General features: G+C 40.5%; 1 protein-coding gene across 1 annotated transcript in view; it reads right to left on the bottom strand.

Moving 5' to 3' along the window:
• NDUFA12 (NADH:ubiquinone oxidoreductase subunit A12) overlaps positions 1 to 13,805 on the bottom strand; it is a 29,035-nt gene extending 15,230 nt beyond the window's left edge. The window contains exons 1-3 of the mRNA XM_047868214.1: positions 13,650 to 13,805; positions 12,632 to 12,714; positions 9,252 to 9,339 (exon numbers count right to left, since the gene is read on the bottom strand). Of these exons, the coding sequence (XP_047724170.1) occupies positions 9,252 to 9,339; positions 12,632 to 12,714; positions 13,650 to 13,735 (257 nt within the window). The 5' untranslated portion in view covers positions 13,736 to 13,805. The remainder of the gene's footprint in view (positions 1 to 9,251; positions 9,340 to 12,631; positions 12,715 to 13,649) is intronic.
• Positions 13,806 to 26,197: the final 12,392 nt, after the last annotated feature.

The following is a 26,197-nucleotide window of genomic DNA, read 5'->3' on the forward strand; positions in this document are numbered from 1 at the left end:
GTTCAGGTCATGACCTCTCTGTGAGTTTGAGCCCTGCATCAGGCTCTCTGCTGTCAGCATAGGGCCCACTTTGGATGCTTTGTCTCCCTCCCTCTGCCTCTGCCCCTCTGCCTTGCACATGCTCTCTCTAACATAAATATTAAAAAATATATATTTTTTTAAAGATTTGATTTTTTAAGTAATCTCCACACCTAACATGGGGCTGGAACCCATGACCCTGAAATCAAGAATCACACATTCCACCGACTGAGCCAGCCAGGTGCCCCTTAATATCTGTCTCTGATCTGACCCTGACACAGGGCTCCCAACACTCTCATAAATTCCTGAGTAATAAGAGCAGTAGGAGCATCTCTTGTTCTAATGAGGTGACTCTAGATAGGCTTCAAGACGGTCCTGGATGAGGGTAGTCACCAGGAAGACCAAGCCATGATCAAAAGCTTGGAATTTTCAGCTTCACCCCCTAACCTCCTGACCAATCTATAGCTGGCTGCTCAGAAGCACTGGGCTTGTGAGTGGCATCAGAGGAAGAGGTAGAGGGGGCAGTCTTGTGGGACTGAAACCTTACCTGTTGTGGGATCTGACACTATCTCCAGATAGACAGTGTCAAAATGAGTTAAACTGTAGGACACCCAGCTGCTGTCAGAGACTTTCTTGTTGTTGGGGGGGGGGGGGGGGGGGGGGGGGGAGGGGTGGAATCCCTACACATTTGGTAACCGGAAGTGTCAGAAGTGAAGTGTCTGGTATGTAAAGGAGACTCACAAGAGAAACACACAGCAGGGAAGAGTTTTTCCCTACTAGGGAAGAAAGAAACTGAGGTTTTTTTCCCCCACTTTCATCCACTTTCCATGAGTATGGGCTGTATTTACTGACTCATTTCTAATAAAAAGAACGCAGCATTAAATGTAGGATGTTACTTCTGAGATTAGGTTTTAAAAGACTGGCCTAATGTAACACCATGTTAACTATACTTCCAAAAAAAAAAAAAAAGGAAAAATACACACGCACACACGCACACGACTGTGGCTTCCATCTCAGGTGTTCTCTTCACTTGGTCTTAAGAAGCCAGCTGCCATAAGAGATGGCCTCGTGGAGAGGCCCACATGAGTGAGCGCAGAAGCAAATCTCTGAAGTCTGTCTACAGCCACGTGAATGAATTTGGCTATGGAGGTGACTGTAGCCTCAAACGATATCTCGAGTGCAGCCTCGTGAAAGACCCTAAACCAGAGGCATCTAGCTAAGTTGCATTCAATTCCTTACCCACAGAAATCATGAGAGATACTGTTTATTGTTTTAAGCTAAATTTAAGATAATCTGTTAACACAGTAATGGATAACCGGTACAGTCCCCGAACTCACAACTCGCAGCACTAGCACGTTAGTCCAGCAATCAGCCTGCTCCAACACTGCCCCCCCCTTCCTCATTCTTCACGGCAATGACACAGATGCTTTAAAAATGTAAATCACAGGGGGCTCTTGGGTGGCTCAGTCGGTTAAGTGTCTGACTTCGGCTCAGGTCACGATCACCCGGTTCATGGGTTCGAGCCCTGTGTCGGGCTCTGTGTTGACAGCTCAGAGCCTAGAGCCTGCTTCGGATTCTGAGTCTCCCTTTCTCTGCTCCTTCCCCACTCATGCTTTGTCTCTCTCTCTCAAAAATAAAATAAAATGGTCAACAGACACACAAAAAGATGCCCAACATCATTAATCATCAAGAAAATGCAAATCAAAACCAAATGAGATATCATCTTAGAGCTGTCAGAATGGCTAGCAACAAAAAGATGAGAAATAACAAGTGTTAGCGAGGATATGGAGAAAAAGGAACTCTTGTGCACTGTTGGTAGAAATAAAATTGGTACAACTACAGTGGAAAACAGTATGGAGCTTCCTCAAAAAATTAAAAATTAAATTACCATATGATCCAGTAATTCCACTACTGGATACTCACCCAACAAAAACAAAAACACTAATTGAAAAAGATATATGTACCCCTACGTTAAGTGCAGCATCATTTACAATAGCCAAGACATGGAAGCAATTCAAGTGCCCATCCAAAGATGAATGGATAAAAAAGATGTGGTGTACAAATGCAGTAGAATATTACTCGGTCATAAAAAAAGGAATGTGACCTTACCATCTGCGACAACAGATAGGACGGACCCAGAGGGTATTATGTTCAGCAAAATAAGTCAGACTGGAAAAGACAAATACCATATGATTTCACATATAAGTAACTAAAATATACAAAACATACAAAAAACAAAACAAACAAAAAGCAGAAATGGACCCATAAATACAGAGAACAAACTGATGGTTGCCAGAGAGTATGGGGGTAGGGCAATAAGCGATATAGGTGAAGAAGAGCAGGAAAATAAGTCAAGTCAGTAAATAAATAAACAAATGGAACAAGCATAGTAATGAATTATAACTCATTGATTATAACAGGAGTTCATACTGATACAATAAATGAGTAGACTGAAAGTTTGATGAGTGATGGGATACTTAAATAACTTCAAAGTTCCTCTACATAAAATGCTAATTAATTGCAAAGGGAAAACTTTAGAAAGGAGAAACTTTGCAGATATACCCTATTCAAGTGAGAAGATATCATCAGTAATGGGACTAATCAAAATAGGGTGCCACCTAATGGGACACTGCTTCTGTGAAATTTCTGCCAAAGACATAGTCTGAATCTAGTCATGAGAAAACACTTGACAAACCCACACTGAAGGACTTTCTACAATATAACTGGCCTGTAGGGGCGCCTGGGTGGCTCAGTTGGTTAAGCGTCCAACTTTGGCTCAGGTCACAATCTCAGGGTTCGTAAGTTCCAGCCCTGCATCGGGCTTTGTGCTGACAGCTCAGAGCCTGGAGCCTGCTTCGGATTCTGTGTCTCCCTCTCTCTCTGCTCCTCCCCCACTCATGCTCTGTCTCTCTCTCTCTCCTTCAAAAATAAATAAAAACATTAAAAAAATAGTAACTGGCCTGTAACTTTGAAAAGTGTGAAGGTCATCAAAATTAAGGAAAAGCAAAGGAACAAATCCAGTGTTAAAGAGACTAGAGAGAAATGAGATCCACATGAAATGCACAATTAGACCCTCTGGCTATAAAAGACATTTGTTGGCACAACTGATGAAAACTAAATGGGATCTGAAGATGATATGACTCTTAATTTCCCGACTTTGATGGTTAAATTGTGGTTACATAGGAGAATATCCTTGTTTGTAGGAATTACACACTGGAGTATTCCAGACATCCTTTGGGAACTTACTTTGAAATGATTCATATACTTCCAACTCTTCAGGAAGTTTAGGATTGTTCCCAATTAAAAAAAAAAAAATTATAAAACAGATCACATCCTACTTTACCTTCCAGTGACTTTCAAAGAAATTTAGGGAAAAAAAGCCAAAAAAGCATGGCTTACCACATCTACATGATCCAGGCCCTAGCTATTTCTCCTAGTTACCTAAAATCTTCCCTGCAGTCATTCCATTCCAGCCAAACTGGCCACACTGCCGTTCTTTGTATACATGCAAATATATCTCAACAGATAGGCTTTTGAACTGTGGTTTCTACTGCCTGGAGCTCTTTGTCCCCTTCCCTGGTTTGCTCCCTTCCCTCTTCAAATGTCATTTCCTCAAGGAAGCCTTTTCTAACTTCCAGAGAAGACAGCCACTCCATTACTCTTTATCCTTTTATGAATGCCAGCTTCTTATTTTCTTTCTTGCATTTACCATTACCTAAAATATAGAATACATTTGTTCTTCTGTCTCCATTCAATGCAGCAAAAACTCTCATTATTTACTATTGTATTCCCAGTGTCTATAACAGTTCTAGGCATCTGGTAGGCATGCAATAGTTATTTGAAGGTCGCCTGGGTGGCTCCGTTGGTTGAGCATCCAAATGCAGCTCAGGTCATGACCTCACAGTTCGTAAGTTCAAGCCTCGGGTCAGGCTCTGTGCTGACAGCTCAGAGCGTGGAGCCTGATTTGGAGTCTGTGTCTCCCATTCTTTCTGCCTCTCCCCTGCTCACACTCTCTCTCTCTCCCTCTCTCAAAAATAAGTAAACACTAAAAACCAAGCAAACAAAAATAGTTATTTGAATAACAATGATAAACTGTTTGCTATTCGCTACTTTGTATATAATACCTCTCTAATTAAAACTGAATCGGGGCACCTGGGAGGCTCAGTCAGTTAGGCTCCAACTTTGGCTCAGGTCATGATCTCATGGTTGGTGAGAGCCCACATTGGGCTCTCTGCTGTCAGCATAGAGCCTGCTTCAGATCCTCTGCCCCCCTCTCTTTCTGCCCCTCCCCTGCTTGCGCTATTTCTCTTTCAAAAATAAACAAACATTAAAAATTAAAAAAAAAGAAAATCAATCAACCCAACAACAAATTTACTCATGGATCAAATCAAAGGTAAGACTCCACAAATTTAGAATTCCACAATGTATTACACTTAGCAAAGAGGGGTCTTCTTGAGAAACAAACAGCTAAACTTGTCCGACAACACTTTTCCCTACATCATAAGCCTTTAAGCTTCCCTTATAAACAAGGGTCATCAAAGGTACTCAGCCATTAGGAGGCTGCTCTCCACAAAGAAATTCAGCTTTATATCCTCAACTGTCCTCAGGCACCTGCTGGAATGATGTTATCTTCTACAGCTTTCTACCTCTTTTTCATATGATCTCAGATCATATAAAAGAACTTGCTTGGCAGAATAGTACTTTTATCTTTTCATAGTTTTTACCACGTTATCATTTCAAATATGTTTCATCACATAATTTAAATCAGTTCCCTCCCGCACCTCCCCTCACATTCTCCCAAAATATAGACCATGAGCGCTGCATAAAGATGAGTGCTTTGAAGGAAATAGATCTCAATCTATCTGAGATCTGAAAGAGATAGCCCACAGGTCTTCTGCATCCTCCTAGGACCAATTCCACCCCAAAACAATCAACCAAACAAATAACTTAGACACCTTACCTCCTAAAGCCAAATTCCACTTTTGAGTCCTGGGTCTCAAATAGTGCCCCTAACATATAAAATGCCCCTCAGTGAAAGTAGACAGCTCTTGATCTAAAATCACAGTCCCTTGGATCTTAAAAGAATGATACGCTATGGTAACATGTAATATCACTGCTGCTTTCTCACAATCAGAGCCAATGAGTATAAAGACAATTCATTACAAGCATACCTTGGAGATATTGCAGGCTTGGTTCCAAACTAACACAATAAAGTAAATATTGCAATAAAACAAGTCAAACGAATTTTTGTTTTCCAGTGCATATAAAAGTTATGTTTATACTACACTAAGTGTACAACAGCAGTATATCTAAAAAAAAAACCAAAACATATGCCTTGATTAAAAAATACTTTATTGCTTGCTGAAAATACTAACCACCATCTGAGCTTTTAGGGAGTTTTTAATTTTTTGGCTCATGGAGGGTTCTTGCCTTGAAGTTGATGGCTGCTGACTGACCAGAGTGGTGGGGTGACAGTGGCGATTTCTTAAAATAAGACAACAATGAAGTTTATCACACTGATCCACTCTTCCTTCTCATTAAGGATTTCTCTGTAGCCATGTAATGCTATTTGATAGCCTTTACCCACAGTAAAACTTCTTTCAAAATTGGAGTCAATCCTCTCAAGCCTGCCACTACCGTATCAACTGAGTTTATGTTATATTCTAAATCCTTTGTCATTTCAACAATCTTCACAGCATCTCTGCCAGGAGTAGATTCTAGATCAACAAACCACTTTCTTTGCTCATCCATGAGAAGGAACTCCTCATCCATTCAAGTTTGATCATAAAACTGCAACAATTCAGTCACGTCTTCAGGCTCCACTTCTCGTTCTCTTGCAATTTCTACATTTACTTCCATAATTACTTTATCCACTGAAGTGATAAACCCCTCAAAATCATCCATGATCAATGGGTTGGAATCAACTTCTTCTCAACTCCTGTTAATGATGGTATTTTGACCTCTTCCCATGAAATCACAAATGTTTTTAATGGCATCTAGAATGATTGAATCCTTTTGAGAAGATTTTCCATTTACTTTGCCCAGATCCAGCAGAGGCAGCTATAGCCTTATGCAAGGTCTCTCTTAAATAATACTTGAAAATCAAAATTACTCCTTCATCTGTGGGCTAAAGATATTGTGTTAGCAGGTATGAAACATGAATCTCACTGTACATCTCCATCAGAGCTGCTGGGTAACCAGGTGCATTGACAATGAACACTAATATTTTGAAAGGAATCTTTTTTTCTGAGCAGTAGGTCCCAATAGCAGGCTTAAAATATCCAGTAAACCATGCTGTAAACAGATGTGTGGTCACTCAGGCTTTGTTGTTCCATTGGTAGAGCATAAGATTTAGCATCATTCTTAAGGGCCATGGGATTTTCTGAACAGTGAATGAATATAGGCCTCAACTGAAAATCACCGGCTGCATTAGCCCCTAACAAGAGAGTCAGCCTGTCCTTTGAAGCTCTGAAGCCAGGCACGGACTTTTCTCTAGCTATGAAAGTCCTAGATGGCATCTTCTTCCAATAGAGTGCTGTTTCGTCTACATTGAAAATCTGTTGTTTAGTGTAGCCACCTTCACTAACTATCTTCGCTAGATCTTCTGAATAACTTGCTGCAACTTTCATATCAGCACTTGCTGCTTTACCTTGCACTCTTATGTTATGGAAACAGTGTCTTTCCTTAAACTTTATGAACCAAACTCTGCTAGCTTCACTTTTCTTTTGCAGCTTCCTCACCTCTCAGCCTTCACAGAATTGAAGAGGTAGGGATTTGCTCTAGACTAAGCTTTGGCTTAGGAAATGCTGTGGTTGGTTTGATCTTCCGTCCAGAACACAAAAACTTTCTCCGTATCAGCAATAAGGCTGTTTCCCTTTCTCATCATTCTTGTGTTCACTGGAGTAGCACTTTGAACTTCCTTCAAGAACTTTTCTTTTGCATTCACAACGTGGCTAACCGTTTGACACAAGAGGCCTAGCATTCAGCCTATCTTGGCTTTCAACATGCCTTCCTCACTAAGCTTTATCACTTTTAGCTTTTGATTTAAAGTGACAGATGTGTGCTCACTTCAGCAGCACATGTAATAAAGTGACAGATGTGCAACTCTTCCTTTCTCTTGAACACTCAAAGGCCTTTGAAGGGTTATTGATTGGCCTAATTTCAATATTGTGTTTCAGGGAACAGGGAGGCCTGGGGAGAGGAAGACAGGGGAATGGCCAGTTGGTGGAACAGTCTGAACATAACATTTATTAAGTTCACCATCTTATATAGGTGTGGTTCATGGCACCCCAAAAGAATTACAACAGTAAGCTCAAAGATCACTTGATTACGGGTCACTATAACAAACATAACAACAATGAAAAGTTTGAAATATTGTGAGAATTAACAAAATGTGATACACAGACACAATGTGAGCATATGGTGTTGGAAAAATGGCGCCGACAGACTTGCTCATGGCAGGGTTGCCTCAAACCTTCAATTTGTAAAAAACTTCTCTGATTTGTGCAGCACAGTAAAGCAAAGCATAATGAAACTAGGTATGTCTGCATCGTGGCCTTCAAACTATATCACTGATATAGGTCAATGCTCCTAATTTGTCCAAGTAGTAGAAGCTGAGAACTGGTTGTAGGTGAAATGTGATATATGTGCTTAATTCACAATATATATATTTTTAAAATTTACTTAAATTCAAGTTAGTTTCAGTAGTTCACAATATACTCTTAAAACACCGTTCTGTTCAATCAAGTAGCCTATTTAATTTAAATAAAATAAAAACTTTAATTCGGTCACATTAGCTAAATTTCAGTGTCCTGGGCCAGATGTGACTAGTGGCTACCTTATTGGACAGCACAAACATATAATATTTCTATGATCATGAAAAGTTCTACTGGATAGTGCCGTATTTAGGGTGACAAATATTTTAAATTAACATTTAAAAAACAAGAAATCTCACCATTGAAATACACATTTCCACTTTCTCTTGAAAAATCCTATCTAGAAACCGCTGACCAAATTCTCAGCTGATGGAACCAGGGAGTGATGAACAGCACTGCTGCACTCTTTGATGGAATGTGTGCTTTTCAGTCCTTTACAGTCCCCACTACTCCCTACTGTCTCACACTGTACTTCATTAGCTTATGTTATATGCCTGGATTTCTAATTGAGTCTTTATGAATACCCTTGAGATTATTCCAGTTCCTACACAACAGAGCCTCCAGCAGTTTCTGATGATCAAGTTCAATTAAATAAAATGTCACAGGTACCTAATACACTTATTTCTAGTTTTCTAGACAAACTATACCTAGAGTTTAATTATGTATCAAACAAGTGGTATTATTTTAGCAATCTATGAAACAGATAGGAGTACTTTGCTTTGAAATATTTTACACAAAATTTGATAATCCACGTAAGACCATTTAGAATTTCATTTCAAAACAGATATATTATAAAATTACTTTTTAGAGACCTAAGGAATTTGAGGGCTCTCATTTTACAGATGAAAAACCTAAGCCCCAGAGAGGTTAAGGAACTTGCTTAAAGTCCAATTGCCAAATATTCAGAGTCAGAATTCGTTTTGCTTTTCCCTTCACCCATAGCCACGTGATAATGTGGCATACTGTTTTTCCCCAAAGACAGCCACACCATCATATACGCCAACGTGTAATGTGATGTTGACATGCCTCCATTAAGACACAGGGTTTATGTTCTCTTTCATTAAGCTTGGGCAGAGTTTTCAAATTGCCTCAACCAACGAAATGCAGAAACGATACAGGATAATTTCCAAGACTAAGTCAGTTAAGGCCACATGGCTTTCTGCCTGGTGCTTTCTCTTAGAGCACTTGCCTGAAGCAGTGCAGGCCACCGGAGGGTGTACCAGCCCAAAGCCCCAGCTGTGCTCCCTGGTGACATCCAGCACCCGCTGCCAGATACCGAATGAACAAGTCTTCAGATGATTCTGGCATCCAGCCTTTGAGTCTTCGACCTGACATTCTAGAGCCGAGATAAGCTAGTCTGACTATGACTTGCCTAAACTCCTGACCCATAAGAACTGAGAAATAAATGCTTGTTGTTTTAAGACCCTAAGTTTTAGGGTTATTTGTTACACAGTCACCGTTAACTAGGACAGACGCTTTCAGATCACTGACTGTTTTACAAACAGATATTCAATAAATATTTGTGTAATGAAACAAATATTGCCAAGCCAAATAAAATAACATGTTGACTTAGCTTACCATTCAGGGGGGACCATGCTTCCATCCACATCCCAAAACGTGTTCTTGCCATTCATTTCAGTTGTATATATAACCCATCGGTGACGACCTGGGTGGAAAGATCAACATTTATAAAGATGTGAGGAAATAAACACAACCTTAAAAAAAAAAAAAAAAAAGTATAATTCTATATCAGAGAACTCTTTTTTTTTTAATAAGAGACTTTTATGTGCTTTCACATAAAAGAAACGTTAAAGGAATAGCACCCCGGGTATATCAGTGAGGACAAGCCTCAGGAAGTGTATTGCAAGCTTTCATCAATAGCCCGGAAGCTGCCAAAGCAAAATCCCTACACTGGGACTCAGCCTCACTCTATGGGTGGGACTCAGGCATTTCCCACAGTGGAGAACTCTTGCTTCTCCCCCTGTACCGCTGCCAAGGGAGTAGAGGAGAAAGTAAAGGAGTGTGTTTCCAACTGTTAAGGGTATTCAGGAAATAAAGTGTTCTTCCTGAGACTGGGGCAGGAGAAATGTATTCACAGCAATCATACTTGAATTATATGTTTCCATATAAATATTTTTAAATGACCACCAGAGATCCTCTTGGAAACTGGTGATCACACATAACAGGCAAACATTATAAATGATGGTTAGATAAATAGGATAGCTCCTGTCATCAAAACAGTATGGCTGCATTTTTTTATTTAACAAATTTCTGTGAAATAGTTGGGGATCTAACTACAATTTACACAGCTGTTTCTTGGAGCACGTTGGTGGTTCAGTCAGTTAAGAGTCCGACTCTTAATTTTGGCTCAGGTCATGATTTCATGGTTAGTAAGTTCAAGCCCCACACTGGGCTCTGCACTGACAGCATGGAGCCTGCTTGGGATTCTGTCTCCCTCTCTCTGCCTCTCTCCTATTTGCTATCTCTCTCTCAAAATAAATTTCAAAAATAAACTTTAAATAAATAAATAGATAACTATTTCTATTGGGTCCTTAAGTTGAGCATCAACCTGGATTCTAATCAATACTCTGTCACTTATTATTAATGAGTTTTAGGCAAATTTTATGAGCCTCAGTTTCTTTACCTATTAAAAGTGGATGAATACAGGGCAGTTGGCTGGCTCAGTCAGTACAGCATGAGACTCTTGAACTCAGGGTTGTGAGTTTGAGCCCCATGATGGGCACAGAGCTTACCTTCAAAAAAAAAAAAAAAAAAAAAAAAAGTGGGAGGGTGCTGCCTGGCTGGCTGAGTTGGTGGAGCATGGGACTCTTGATCTCAGGGTTTTAAGTTCAAGATCCTCACTGGATGTAGAGGTTATTGAAAAATAAAATCTTTAGGAGCAACCGGGTGGCTCAGTTGCTTAAGCGTCCAACTCTTGGTTTCAGCTCAAGTCATGATCTCATGGTTCACGGGTTTGAGCCCTGAGTCCAGCTCTGTGCTGACAGGGCACAGCCTGCTTGGGCTTCTCTCTCTCCCTCTCTCTCTCTGCCTGCCCATCCCCTGCTTGAATAAATAAAAAAACGTTAAAAAAATCTTTAAGAAAATGTTTTTTAAAAAAATCTTAAAAAACAAAAGTAGATGATTATACTTACATCTTAAGTTTGCTATGAAAATTAAATATCACACATAGACACCTGGTTTAGCATTGGGCAAAAAAGTGCATAATAAATATCAATTCCTTCCACTGCTCCCTTACTGCCCCTAACCCCACAAATAGAAAATACTGAATTCATCCCTATAGTGGGTTGTAAGGCAATAAACAAAAAGCAATCTGCATTTACTTTACAGAATTTTCCTGGGTAAATACATAATCAACAAATATCAAGGAATGCTATTTAAGTATGACCTTCTCAGGGCGCCTGGGTGGCTCACTCAGTTAGGTGTCCAACTTCAGCTCAGGTCATGATCTCACAGTTTGTCAGTTCAAGCCCCCAATCTGGCTCTCTGCTGTCAGCGCAGAGCCCACTTCTATCCCCCTCTGCCCCTTTCCAGATCATGCTTGTGCACATGCTCTCTCTCTCAAAAATAAATAAACATTTAAAAAAGATAAAAATAGGGGCACCTGGGTGGCTCAGTTGGTTAAGCGTCTGACTTTGGCTCAGGTCACGGTCTCACGGCTCATGAGTTCAGACCCCGCGTCAGGCTCTATACTGACAGCTCAGAGCCTGGAACCTGCTTCAGATTCTGGGTCTCCCTCTCTTTGCCCCTCCCCACTCATGCTCTGTCTGTCTCTCTCTCAAAAATAAATAAACATGAAAAAAAAAGTCTTGTTAAAAAAGATCAAAATAAATGTGACCTTATCTATTAAAGGAAATACAGATTTCAAGTGCAACTAAGAGCCTCTGGAGCCCATGCCTTTGAGGGCGCTCCTCTGGCATGCCTGAGCCTCTCCCGGCAGCCACTAGGTTGCTTCTACACCATCCTGGAGCCTTCTCCCAAGCCCTGGATCAAATGGAAACAATAGAGCTTTCTGCAGAAAAAAATAAAATTTCAAGATTTGCTCCTTCCATTAGAGAAATCAATTTTGAGAATAAGTAACTAATAGTAAAGTGTAATCCAATGAGGCAGGGGAGTGGGAATGTGAAGGCACATGGAGAAACCTTGGAAAAGATTTCACAGGCCGTGATGACAGAGAAGAGCCTTAACAATCTCACAATATATACATCAAAATTTTAAATGTGCATACTTAGACTCAGCAATTCCACTCCTAGGAATTTATTCTTGGAATATTTAAACAAATGAATGTGGATGTAGTTACCAGCAAGTCACTGCAGCATTGTTTCTAATAGCAAAAGGTTGACGGCAATCAATCTAAATGTCTATCAATAGTGAAGTGTTTGAAAAAATAATGATTCTTCCATACAGTTGAGAATTGTGTTGCTATTAAAATGAATGTTGCTGGGCGCCTGGGTGGCTCAGTCGGTTGAGCACTGGACTTTGGCTCAGGTCACAATCTCACAGTCTGTGAGTTCAAGCCCAGCGTCGGGCTTTGCCCTGACAGTGAGGAGCCTGTTTGGAACTCTCTGTCCCAATCTCTCTCCACCCCTCCCCTACTCACTCTCTCTCTCTCTCTCTCTCAAACAAAAACCAACATAAAAAAAAAAAAAGAATGTTAAATTTTTTTTTAAATGAAAAAACACAAACAAATATCCAAAGAATGCTGTAGATAAATCCAACTTAGTAATATGGAGAAATGGGCCATTATTTTTAAGTAAAAATATTTCTGTTTACACACAACATACATAATCCCATGAAATTAAAAAGAAAGTGTATGTTGGTTTATACACTCATTAAAGAAGCTCCTAGTATATTATAGGCATTTCTATATTATAGAAAACAGAGTCAAATCCAGTCTCAATCTCACTCCCATTATTTATATCAAAAAGTATTGTACTCACCAAAAAATTGCTTGTTGTCCTCATAGTATTTGTTTCCATATTTGTCTTCCCCCACTAATGTACCAACCCTCACATCGTTTGCCCTGTTAATATCAAAAGAAAACACATTTTAGAATGATTATTTGTTCAAAACACAAAATACAGTGAGTATAACAACTTTCAGTCAGTCAAGGCTGCTGCACCAACGAGAAAAATGAAGAAATCTGGGGATGGTCACTAGTTGTTCACCTCTAGCCTTCATCTCCAGGATTAAGCCACCCACTGTTGAAGAATCAAGCTTTCAGGTAAGAGCTCTAGAATCCCTACTCATGTGGCCCCCAGCACCACGTAGACAGGTAAGACAGATCAGAAAAGACAGATCGACTCAACCGATATGCTTAAATTACCCTAAATATACAGACGCAATATCTTCAAGTTACAAGACTACTTTTATCTATTATCCCTACTAGACCTTGAGGACTGGAGTTAGCAAAAACCCTCAGGAAATCAGGAGGCCAAAGTATTTCATCTGAAAATGATTCGAATGTCTCCAGGCTTTCATTCGATTGTGGGTCTCCGGTTCGGTTTCCGCGAACAATGTTGCTCCCCCAATTCAAAGAATGTGAGGACTAGCAGGGACCATTATGATCTTACTGCACAGAGGAAACTGAAGGCCAGTGAAGGGAAAAACTTTCCCAAGGTCACACTGTGAATACTGGACAAAGCTCACTCCTCTCCAGGAAGCCGGCCGGGCAGCCCACACGTCCTCGACTCTTAGAGCTCGGTCTCTAAACCTGGTTTTGATCTTGTCTCAAGGAGACAGCTCCCCCCCCCCTCCCCCCCACCCCCCACCCCCCCCCCCCCCCCCCCCCGCCACACACATACACTTCGTCTTGGGGAAGCCGGGTAGAGATTGGGTGGATTGTCCTTGACAAAAATTGCGAATTCTCCAAGGGGACCCAAGCCCAGGGCTCTTTCCGAGAAACCAGCTAACTCAAGTCCAGTCCCGGAGGCCAAGAGCATGGCTCTGACCACCCACCTGAAGAAAACTCGTAGATAGCCGCGGAGGCCACCGTGGCCGCTGAGCTGCTGCAGCCCGCGTTTCAGGACCTGCAGGTACTCCATCTTGTCCCGTAGGACCAGCCCCCCGGGTGCTACGCTCAAAGTGCACCGGGAGGAAGCGAACACTGCAGCACTGTGCCGACCACAAAATATTCCGACTCGCGCACGCGCGCGAGATACGCAGAGATGGTTCTACGCATGTGCGGGGCTAGCGCCCCTCTGCGCGACCACTTTACGGTTTCCGGAAAAACGCTCGGCTAGTTTCCCCGGGAAGCAAAGGCGCGATGAACTTTGAACAGCCGTCGGGGTCTTTATTTAGAGCGCGGGGCAGCTGGTGGTGAGCTCATGTAGACTAGGCTTCCGCAGATGGAGGTTCTTTCTTTGGGGACCTCAGTTTCCTCATCTAAAATGACTGGCTCAGGCTACTTCAGAAATTCTAGCGCAAAGATTCTTAATTTTTTTTAATGTTTATTTTTGACACAGAGAGAGACAGAGAGAGCATGAACGGAGGAGGGGCAGAGAGAGAGGGAGACACAGAATCCTAAGCAGGCTCCAGGCTCTGAGCTGTCAGCACAAAGCCCGACGCTGGGCTCGAACCTACAGACTGTGAGATCAAGACCTAAGCCGAAGTCGGGCGCTCAACCGACTGAGCCACCCAGGCGCCCCATCTAGCGCCAAGATTCTTTAGAAACAAAATACCAATAACGAATTCAATATTGAGCACAAATGATATTGAGTACATTCAATACTAAGTACATATACTAGCGTTGTGTCATTGTGTAAGCAGGGGAGCGAGGAGAAGGTATAGAAAAGTATAAGGTTAAATCTGCTCTCAAGAATTTAGTTGAAAAGTTAAAATTCGAAACTTAAACACTTAAAATATATTAGAAAACTAAATCGTGCATGAGACTTAAAATTGTTAAATAATAAAGAAGGATATTTAATGAATATTATTTATAATTTTCCAGTGGCGATTTTATGATTTTACATAATATGCTTTTAAACCTGTATTCCCATCAACTAACATTCTCCTTGATTCTCAACTATTTGAGATGAGAAATTTAGTACATGGGCACCTCCTTCACCTCTTCTCATTCTTTCCTCTTCCAGAATCTAGTCTGCCATATCATTTCATTTGGTTTTTTTCAACATTTATTTTGGGGACAGAGAGAGACAGAGCATGAACGGGGGAGGGGCAGAGAGAGAGGGAGACACAGAATCGGAAACAGGCTCCAGGCTCCGAGCCATCAGCCCAGAGCCTGACGTGGGGCTCGAACTCACGGACCGCGAGATCGTGACCTGGCTGAAGTCGGACGCTTAACGACTGCGCCACCCAGGCGCCCCTGCCATATCATTTCTTTAAAAAGGTCAAGGTTTGTAAGATTTACATTCAAATCTGTAACTGCAAGCTTTCACAATTGTCTATAAGAATTAAAAAATTGAAACAATATTATTTCTTGAAAGGACCAAGTAACATGACTAGACCCAGAGAAGGGATTTAATTATATGCTATTAAATCTTCAACCTCAAAGCAGAAACTTCCAAATATCAGGATCAGATTTTTTTAGATTCCATCAATTCCTCAAAATCATGTCACATTTGAATTTGTTCAACTGTGACACTTCATGCACTTTTTTGTTTTCAGAAAAATTCCATGTGATACATTTCTATATACCTATGAGCTTTTTAAAAAACAATCATGGCCAGTTGGGGGGGTTGGAACCATAATCATCTGGGTGCACCTGGGTGGCTGTTGAGGGTGGGACTTCAGCTCAGGTCACCATCTCACAGTTAATGAGTTAGAGCCTATGTCGCACTTGATGCTGTCAGTGCAGAACCCACTTCAGATCCTCTGTCCCCCTCTCTGCACCTCCTCCACTCACACGCTCTCAAAAATGAATAAACATTTATAAAAATAAATAACCATCTTACCATTATCTCACCTCAAGAAGTTAATAATTTTTATATAATCAAATATCCTCCGAGGAGTATTTATATTTCAGCAATTGTTTCATAATATGTATTTTTAAAGATTTTATTTTTTAAGTAATCTCTACATCCAATATGGGCCTTGAACTCACAACCCCAAGATCATGAGTTGCCTGCTCCACTGACTGAGTCAGCCAGGCTCCCCTACAATATTTTTACTTTGTCCAAATAAGGTCCATATATTGTAGCATCTTTTTTTTTCTTTTGTGTCAAAAAACACAGCATAAAATGGATTACCTTAACCATTCTTTTTTTTTTTTTTTTTTTGAGAAAGGGTGGGAAGGGGAAGAAAGAGAGGGGGACAGAGGATTGAAACCCTCTCTGTGCTGACAGCAGAGAGCCCTGTATGGGGCTTGAACTCATGAACCGTGAGCTCATGAGCTGAGCCGAAGTCAGATGCTTAACTGACTAAGCCACCCAGGTGCCCTTTGACCCTTCTTAAGTGTACTGTACTTATGCTTACATACAGTTAACACTATATGCACATTGTTGTTCAGCAGATCTCTAGAAACTTTGCATCTTGCAAAACTGAAACTCTGTGTGCATTGAACAACTCCCCTTTCCCTCTATCTCCAACCTCCGGCAACCACCATTCTATCTTCTGTTTCTGAAAGTTTGGTCACTTCAGATCCCTGCTATAAGTAGAATCACGTAGTACTCGTCTTTCTGCAGCTAGCTTATTTTACTGAGAAAACGTCCTTAAATTTAATCCATGTTGTAGCATATGTCAGGATTTCCTTCTTTTTAAAGGCTGAATAATATTCTATTACATGTACATATCACACTTTCTTTATCCATTCATCTTTTGATGGACATTTCAGGTTACTTCTATTGCTTGGCTAATGTAGATAATGCTGCGATAAACATAGGAGTACAAATATCTCTTCCAGATTCTGTTTTCCAGTCTTTTGGATGGATCCCCAGCATACTACATGTGTTTTCTGCTCTGTACCTAGGGAGCCCTTCCCTAGGGTTTCTTGCTTCTTCAAATCTTGGCTCTGTCACTTACTAGCTATACTGGGCAAGTTGCTTAGCTTCTCTAAGCCCTACTTTACTCATTTGTAAAATGGGATTAATAATATTGCCTACATTATGGGATCATTGTGAGGATTAAATAAGAGCAGGCACATAAAATACTTAACCCAGTGCCTGGTATTATTATAAGTACTCAACAAACATTAGTTTGATAAATTACTTTAAAAAAATTTTTTTAGACACAGCACGTGAGCAGAGGAGAAGGGCAGAGGCAGAGAAGGAGAGAATCTTAAGTAGGCTTCACACTCAGTGAGGAGCTCGATAAGGGGCTTGATTTCACAACTGTGAGATAATGACCTGAGCTGAAATCAAGAGTTGGACGCTTAACTGAGCCACCCAGGCACCCCTTGAGACATTAAAAAAAAAATGTATGTAGGAAATAAAATTTCCCTTTTGACTGATCATTTACTTGGACATAGAATTTTAGGCTCAAAATGAATTCTAGGACATGGAATTCTTGTAGAACCTTGGAAATACTGTTCCATTGCCTCCTAATATCTGATATCATTGATAAAAGTCTTTCTGCCAATCTGATGCAGTGACGCTTGAACAACACAGGTCAGAGGTGCTGACCACCTCCCCTCCATGCAGTTGAAAATCCACATATAACTTTTGACTCCCTAAAAACTTAACTACTAATAACCTACTGTTGACTGGAAGCCTTACCGATAATATAAACAGCCAGTTAACACAAGCTTCTATGTATTATATAATTTATTCTTACACTAAAGTAAGCTAGAGAAAAGAAAATATCAATAAAATCATAAAGAAAATACATTTACAGTACTGTAAAAAATTGGCATTTAGGGCGGCCGGGTGGCTCAGTCAGTTGAGTGTCTGAATTCGGCTCAGGTCATGAACTCATGGTTCATGGGTTCGTTCGATCCCCACATCGGGCTCTGTGCTGACAGCTTGGAGCCTGGAGCCTGCTTTAGATTCTGTGTCTCCTTCTCTCTCTCTGCCCCTCCCCTGCTCACACACTCTCTCTCTCTCTCAAAAATAAATATTAAAAAAAATTTTTTTAATTGGCATTTAAATGGACCCTTGTAGTTTAAACCTGTGTTGTTCAAGGGTCAACAATTATTTATTCCTTTGCAAGAAACTTGTTTTTCAGATTTTTCTGTTTGTCTTTAAAGTTCTGAAATTTCTTGGGGTGCCTGGGTGGCTCAGTTGGTTGAGTGCCCAATTCTTGATTTCTACTCATGTTGTGATCTCATGGTCCATGAGTTCAAGCCCCACATAGGGCTCAGTGCTGACAGTGCAGAATCTACCTTGGATTCTCTCTCTCTCCTTCTCTCTCTGTTCCCCCCCTGTGTGCACTTGTGCGCTGTCTCTCTCACTCTCTCTCCCTCTCTCAAAATAAGTAAATGAACATTTTTTTTTTTAAGTTCTGAAATTTCATGTAGATGTATCTTGGGCTTTTTCTGGCTGATCCTTGGTGGAATTCAACAGCATCTTTAAATTTGGAGATGTGTCATTGTTAGTTGTAGAAATTGTTCTTTTGATACTTTCCCCTATCCATTTCTGGAATCTGGATATTAGGTGACTATTTGTCCTCCTGGATTGATCTTTTATGTTTTAAATTTTTACCTGCATATTTTCCATTTCTATGTCCGCGTTTTATATTCTGAGCCACTCCTTCCCCTTTATGTAGCAGTCCACTAATTTGTTCCTTATGTGGGTACAGTCAAGACTGTCTTGGTAGATTTTCTTCCATTTCAACATTTTTGTATTTTATTTCAAGGACTCTTTCTTAACGTCTGATTGCTTTTTTTGTCATAGTACCCTGTTCTGATTTTTGTCGTTAGATTGATATTAGTTTTATTATTACAGAGCCAAAGAAACCTGAAGAGATATGTAGAATCCATTCAAATAATACTTTCCTGCTCATGTGAACAAAAATATTGCCAAAACCCTTCATTCTGTCTTTAACAATCTAATTTGCTGTTTAGCCCTTCCATTTTTTTTTCTTTTTAAGAATTGAATACATTGAACATATGTACATGGTCAGAAGAATCATATAGGACTGCTTCCTTATGCAATTTCCAACTCCCAAAATCAATCTGGGAGTCATTTCAACCATTTAGCTGTCTATTTTGCTATTCACTAACATATTGCTAGATTACATTCTTACATTGTTTCTAGATTTTTAAAATTTTAGCTAGAAGATAAGAATTTAGGTCTTTGATAACACCACACACACACACACACACACACACACACACACACCACATATATTCATGTTTCATTCTCCCAATACAATTTACTGAATTTTCTGGTACGTATCTATTTAAGGGCCAATTTGTGCTTAACAATCTCTGAAGGACTTATTCCCCTCCTCTAGATACAGGAAATTGTAGAAATGTAGAAATGTCTAAGAGTGCTTCATTTTTTCCCATTTAAGGACTGTTTTTCTATCAAATATTGTGAAATATACATGTAAAACTGTCCAATCTTAAAGGTATACAACCAAGCCTATGAGAACACTATATGTGATGGATCATTTTCCAAAAGTGGCCGCAAAAAAAATTCTGGTTCCTTACACTGTTCCAGAATTTTGCCACTGTCTCATCAAGAGGTATAGTTTATTTTATCTCCCTCTGAACTTGAGAGGCCTTTGTGTCTGCCTCAATGAATAAAATGACACAGAAGCAATGAGGGTGGAACCCTCATGGATGAAATTAGTATCTCCAGAAGAGGTTCCAGAGAGATCCTTAGCCCCTTCCATTATGTGAGGATACTGAGAAGGCAGCAATCTGCAACCCGTGGCAAGAAGTCACTAGAACTTGACCAGACTGGCACCTAGATCTCGGACTTTAAGCCTCCAAAACTGTGAGAAATATATGTTTGTTGTTTATAAGCCACCTGTTGTTGAAAGCCAACCTCTGTGCTCCAGAGCCAAAGCATAACACAAAGACATAGTATGGGGACACAGAGGAACGATAGTTTATTACCTTGCCAGGCAAAGGAGGCTGCAGCTGGCTAATGCCTTCAAAAGTGCACACCTGCCCTTTATTATAGGAAAATATAGGATCTGGGCGGTTTTGAGAGGAATCTGGTACATGCTGCCAGCCACATTTGTCATGTCTTTAAGGTGGTTTCATGACCAGTGCTAGTGCTGGCCATCCGAGTCTCGTTACTAAGTATACATTGAGGTCAGCGAGATGCCAATACAGATACTGGATTCCTGGAACAAAGGATTCTACAGAAAAACAAGTGAAAGGGAGGAGGAGGCTTCAAGAATGAGGAAGAGAAAAGTTTGTTCAGTTTAAAGTCAAGCCTTGCCTGGGACGCCTGGGTCGCTTAGTCGGTTAAGCATCCAACTCTTGATTTGGGCCCAGGTCATCATCTCACAGTTCGTGAGTTCCGGTTCTGTGCTGAAAGTGGGGAGCCTGGTTGGGATTCTCTTTCCCTCTCTCTTTGTCCCTCCCTCACTCACACATGCTCTCTCGTTCATTCTCTTTCTCTCAAAATAAATAAACTTTAAAGTCAAGCCCTGCTAAAGTGTTAGCATGTCCATCTTAATTTCCATCCATCTTTACATCTATAGTGGTTTCACACCCAGTCTGGTATTTTGTTATAGTAGCCCAAACAGAGGAAGACAAGCTAGGTCACAAGACTGTCTGGCTTCCGTCTGTCTCTCCTCTTTCTGTCTCTCTCATCACTTGTGCCAGTTGCCACATGGAAATTATCTTTCATTTCTCACAAAGAGAGGAGTCCATGTCTATAGCTGAGTAGTTTTCTTAGCCCTTCCCCCCCCCACATAAGTTTAAAGGTTCAAAAGGTCTCTTTTGTACTGTTCTGTATCTTTTAGTCCAAAATGATACAATTGTTACAACCTCTTACAATTTATTTTTTTTATTATTACATTTATTTATTTTTAAATGTTTATTTTTGAGAGGGGGTGAGAGAGTGATGGAAGAACACAGAGAGAGGGAGACAGAGAATCCCAAGCAAGATCATGCTGTCAGCACGGAGCCCCATGCGGGGCTGGAACTCATGAACCATGAGATCATGACCTGAGCAGAAACCGAGTCAGAAGCTCATCAGACTGAACCACCCAGGTTCCCCTGTTTATTTTTTTTTTAATTTAAATTTTAGTTAACATACAGTGCAATATTGTTTTTAGGAGCAGAATTCAGTGATTCATCACTTACATACAACACCCAGTGCTTATCACAAGTACCCTCCTTAGTATCCATCACCCATCTAGCCCATCTCCCACCAATCTCCCTCCAATAACTCATAGTTTGTTCTCTATTATTAAGAGTCCCTTGTGGTTTGTTTCCCTCTTTCCTGTTTTCTCCCCCCCTTCCCATATGTTCATCTGTCGTTTCTTAAATTCCACATATGAATGTAATCATATGGTATTTGTCTTTCCCTGATTGACTTATTTTGCTTAGCATTATATATTCTACCTCCATCCGTGTCATTGCAAATGGCAAGATTTCATTCTTTTTGATGGCTGAGTAATATTCTATTGTATATATTTATCCATTCATCAGTTGATGGACATTTGGGCTCTCTCCATAGTTTGGCTATTATTGATAATGCTGATAAAAACATTGGGGTGCATGTACTCCTTCGAATCTGTATTTTTTTAATCCTTTGGGTTAATATCTAATAGTGCAATTGCTGTGGTTCTATTTTTAGTTTCTTCAGGAAACATCACACTGTTCTCCAGAGTGGCTGCACCAGTTTGCATTCCCACCAACAGTGCAAGAGGGTTCCCTTTTCTCTGCATCCTCACCAAAACCTGTTGTTTGTGTTGTTAATTTCAGCCCTTCTGACAGGTGTGAGGTGATATCACATTGTGGTTTTAATTTGTATTTCCCTGATGATGAGTGATGTTGAGCATCTTTTCATGTGTCTGTTAACTATCTGGATGTCTTCTTTGGAAAAGTGTCTATTCATGTCTTTTGCCCATTTCTTAACTGGACTATTTGTTTTCTGGATGTTGAGTTTGATAAGTTCTTTAAAGATTTTGGATACTCTTTATCAGATATGTCGCTTGCAAATATCTTCTCCCATTTTGTTGGTTGCCTTTCAGTTTTATTGTTTCCTTCACTATGCAGACGCTTTTTATCTTGATGAAGTTCCAATAGTTCCTGTTTGCTTTTGTTTCCCTTACCTCGGCAATGTGTCTAATAAGAAGTTCCTGAGGCCGAGGTCAAAGAGGTTGCTGCCCATGTTCTCCCCTAGGATTTTGATGGTTTCATGCCTCACATATAGGTCTTTCATTCATTTTGAATTTATTTTTGTGTATGGTGTTAGCAAGTGGTCCAGTTTCTTTTTTTTATTTTTTTTTATTTTTTTTTAACGTTTATTTATTTTTGAGACAGAGAGAGAGAGCATGAACGGGGGAGGATCAGAGAGAGGGAGACACAGAATCTGAAACAGGCTCCAGGCTCTGAGCTGTCATTACAGAGCCCGACGCGGGGCTCAAACTCACGGACTGTGAGATCATGACCTGAGCCGAAGTCAGCCGCTTAACTGACTGAGCCACCCAGGCACCCCACAAGTGGTCCAGTTTCATTCTTCTACATGTCGCTGTCCAGTTTTCCCAACACCATTTTGTTGAAGAGACTTTTTTCCATTGGATATTCTTTCCTTTTTGTCAAAAATGAGTTGACCATATAGTTGTGGGTCCATTTCTGGGGTTTCTATTCCATTCCATTGATCTATGTGTCTGCTTTTGTGCCAGTACCATACTATCTTGATGACTACAGCTTTGTGATATAGCTTGAAATCTGAAATCATGATGCCTCTAGTTTTTTCTTTTTCAGTGTTGCTTTGGCTATTTGGGGTCTTTTGTGGTTCCATACAGATTTTAGGATTGTTTGTTCTAGCTCTGGTGGTATTTAGAAAGAGATTGCATTAATTGTGTAGATTGCTTTGGGTAGTATACACATTTTTTTTTAATTTTTTTTTTCAACGTTTATTTATTTTTGGGACAGAGAGAGCCAGAGCATGAACGGGGGAAGGGCAGAGAGAGAGGGAGACACAGAATCGGAAACAGGCTCCAGGCTCTGAGCCATTAGCCCAGAGCCCGACGCGGGGCTCGAACTCACGAACCTCGAGACCGTGACCTGGCTGAAGTCGGACGCTTAACCGACTGTGCCACCCAGGCGCCCCGGGTAGTATACACATTTTAACAATGCTTGTTCTTCCAATCCATGACCATGGAATGCTCAGAATATAGATCTTTTACCTCTTTAGTGGAGTTTATTCCTAGGTATCTTATTGTTTCTTATGTATCAATTTATGAACAACTCTATGAGACAAAGACCCATCAGGAAATCTTGTCAAGATGGGCTCTTCTCTACACTGGGCTTCTGAGGCTGCTGAGCTATATCCTTTCTCAAGAATGGCTGAAACATTTCTGGTTCTGCATGCTCTTCCAGATGTTTGCCACTCCTGCACAACAGCCACTATCAACCTCCAGATGTGTGTGATTCCAAAAATTCCAACCCCTGCCATTTGAGCTGACCCAGCTGTGACTGTAATGGAGTAGAAAAGTGGTCCATGCCAAGCTCTGACCTCATTGTAGATTCCTAAGCATAACAAGTATTTTAAATCACTAAGTTTGAGTGGTTTGTTACAAAGCAAGAGAATTAAACACTATTAATACTTTGAAAGCCCCTTGTATGTTCCTCGTTTGTATCTTCTTCCTAATCCTCTAGAAGTAACTAGTATTCTAAATTAAGTACTAATAGGGGTGCCTGGGTGGCTCAGTAGGTTAAGCAGCTGGCTCTTGGTTTCAACTCGGGTCATGATTTCACAGTCTGTGAGTTGGAGCCTTGCAGCAGGGTCTGGGCTGACAGCCAAAACCTGCTTGGGATTCTCTCTATCTGCCCCTCTGGTGCTTGTGTTCTCTCTCACTCTCAAAATAAATAAGCTTAAGGGGCGCCTGGGTGGCACAGTCGGTTAAGCGTCCGACTTCAGCCAGGTCACGATCTCGCGGTCCGGGAGTTCGAGCCCCGCGTCGGGCTCTGGGCTGATGGCTCAGAGCCTGGAGCCTGTTTCCGATTCTGTGTCTCCCTCTCTCTCTGCCCCTCCCCCGTTCATGCTCTGTCTCTCTCTGTCCCAAAAATAAATAAACGTTGAAAAAAAAAATTAAAAAAAAATAAATAAATAAGCTTAAAAAAACTAAGTACTAATAATCCCTCACTTTTTATTGATTTTTAAAAAAGTTTTATTTAAGTAATCTCTACACCCAACATTGAGCTTGAACTGAGGACCCTAAGATCAAGAGTCACACGCTCTTCCAACTGAGCCAGCCAGGTGCCCTTCCTTTGTTTTTTAAGTTAATTTCACTACATATATCAGTAACTCTCAACAATGTTATTGTATTTACCTGTTTTCAATAAACAGGTTAAATCATACTTTTGGGCTTACTTTTTTGTACATGACTTTTGGGATTCATTGACACTGGTATTTTGTTCCTTTTTGTGCGTTACATAATAGGCCATTGGGTGTTTGCACTGCTATTTACTTATTCATTCTCCTGTCAATGGGTATTTGGACAGTTTTTCTTTTTTTTTTTTTTTTGCTTTTACAGTGCAGACGTGAAGACTTTAGTATGCTTCCTGGCACATGTACAAGAGCTTCTGTAGGGTAAATAAGCAGATATGTGCACATACTTTACAATGTAATGTAAATTTACTTTCTGGAGATGGTTATTATCAACAGACACTCCCACCTTCAACACACATCCTGTTGCTTCACATACTCTGCACGTGGTAATTCAACTTCAAATTCTATCATTCCAGTGTTTCTGCCTCTTTAACAGACTTTTAATAATCTATTTCCCCTTCCCAAGCAGATGCTGCAAATCCTAGAGCATTCTGGAGGATGTGTGGTGCAAATCAGGCTGCTCCTCAGCTTTCTCTACTGTAGGCTAAGTCAGCCTTCTCAGGTTTGCTAAAATGATCACCACTAATGTGTTTTCTAGCTTTCAAAATTTTGTGGCTTTCATTTATTTCTCTCCCATTATTTTTGTCTTTATGAGATAATGCCTTGAACAAACTTTTGGCTGTTTTAATGATGTCTAAGGGAGTTAGAATTAAATGTGTGTTGGAGGCATGATCTTCCACCATGGATTTTTAAAATTTGTTTTTCATTTCTAAATATTGTTTTGGCTTGCTTTTATAATTTACTTGGTCTTTTTTGCTATTCCCTTTTCTTGCTTACTTTTTGGTCCTGTTTTTTTTTTCCCTTAAAACCTATCATAATTATAATCTGGATGTGACAATTTTAGAATCTCATACTGTCTTTCAGGGTCTATGTGTGTTGCTTATCTCTGACTTGTTCAAGTGGCTTGTTTCCTTGTGTTTGGTAATTTTGTCATCTCATATATGGGTGAGCTTAATTAGGGGTGAGGTTCTAAATTACGGGTCAGCAAACTATGCCCCAAGAGCCAAGTTTGGTCCATTACCTGCTTTTTAAGTGTTCTACTACACTACAGCCAGGCCCATTCGTTTATGGACTGTCTATAGCTGCTTTTGCACAATAGAGTTGACTAGTTGCTAGACACAGGATGGCCCACAAAGTAAAACAAATATTTACTTCCTGGCCCTTCACAAAAAAGTGTGCCAACTTCTGATCTAAATTATGGATATTTTGGGGGGGGGTGCCTGGGTGGATCAGTTAAACGTCCAATGTTGGCTCAGGTCATGATCTCGTGGTTGGGGAGTTCATGCCCCCATGTTTGGCTCTGTGCTGAAAGCTCAGAGCCTGGAGCCTGCTTCAGATTCTGTCTCCCTCTCTCTCTGCCCCTCCCCCACTCACACTCTGTCTCTGAAGAATAAATGTTAAAAAAAAATTACGGATACTTTTTCCAGAAAAGATGTGTATTTGCTTCTGCCAGAACAGGGAGTGGGGTAGGGGGTGAGGGGCAGAACTCAGGACCTGCACCAACTTTAGACTTCTTTGAAAACTCATGTCAGACTCATGAGCCCAGCAACAGATCAAAGGCCTTCATGGTACCTACTGATTCCACTATATTGCTAGAAGCAGCAATATGGTATCTTCTCTGACTATATTGTTCTGATATTAAGACAGTAAGGAACTTTTTCATTTAAAGCGTGGATCCTTTCAACCTAGAGACACATATCCCTTCGTGGACCTTTTCTTGTATTATCTAATAATTTCCTTACCTCAAGCCTTTGTTTTCTTTAACTCTTGTTATTATAAAATGTTAGGCCTCCTGATTTGATTCTCTAATTTTATTTTTTCTTACTTTATCTTTTGGTTATACTTTCAGGGGGAGTTTCTCAAAAACTTTATCTTCCAACCCTTCTAATGAATCACTTTGGCTATCATTTTTAATTTCCAGGGACAGTTACTTGCCCCAAATTTCCCTTTTCTTTAATGTTTATTCATATTTGAGAGAAAGAGAGAGTGTGAGCGGGGGAGGGGCAGAGAGAGAGGACACACAGACCAAATTTACCTTTTCAAAGCATCCTGTTCTCATTTAATGGATACAACATCTTTCAAAAT

The sequence above is a fragment of the Prionailurus viverrinus genome, chromosome B4, assembly GCF_022837055.1.
Source record: "Prionailurus viverrinus isolate Anna chromosome B4, UM_Priviv_1.0, whole genome shotgun sequence".
Taxonomy (NCBI): Eukaryota; Metazoa; Chordata; class Mammalia; order Carnivora; family Felidae; genus Prionailurus; species Prionailurus viverrinus.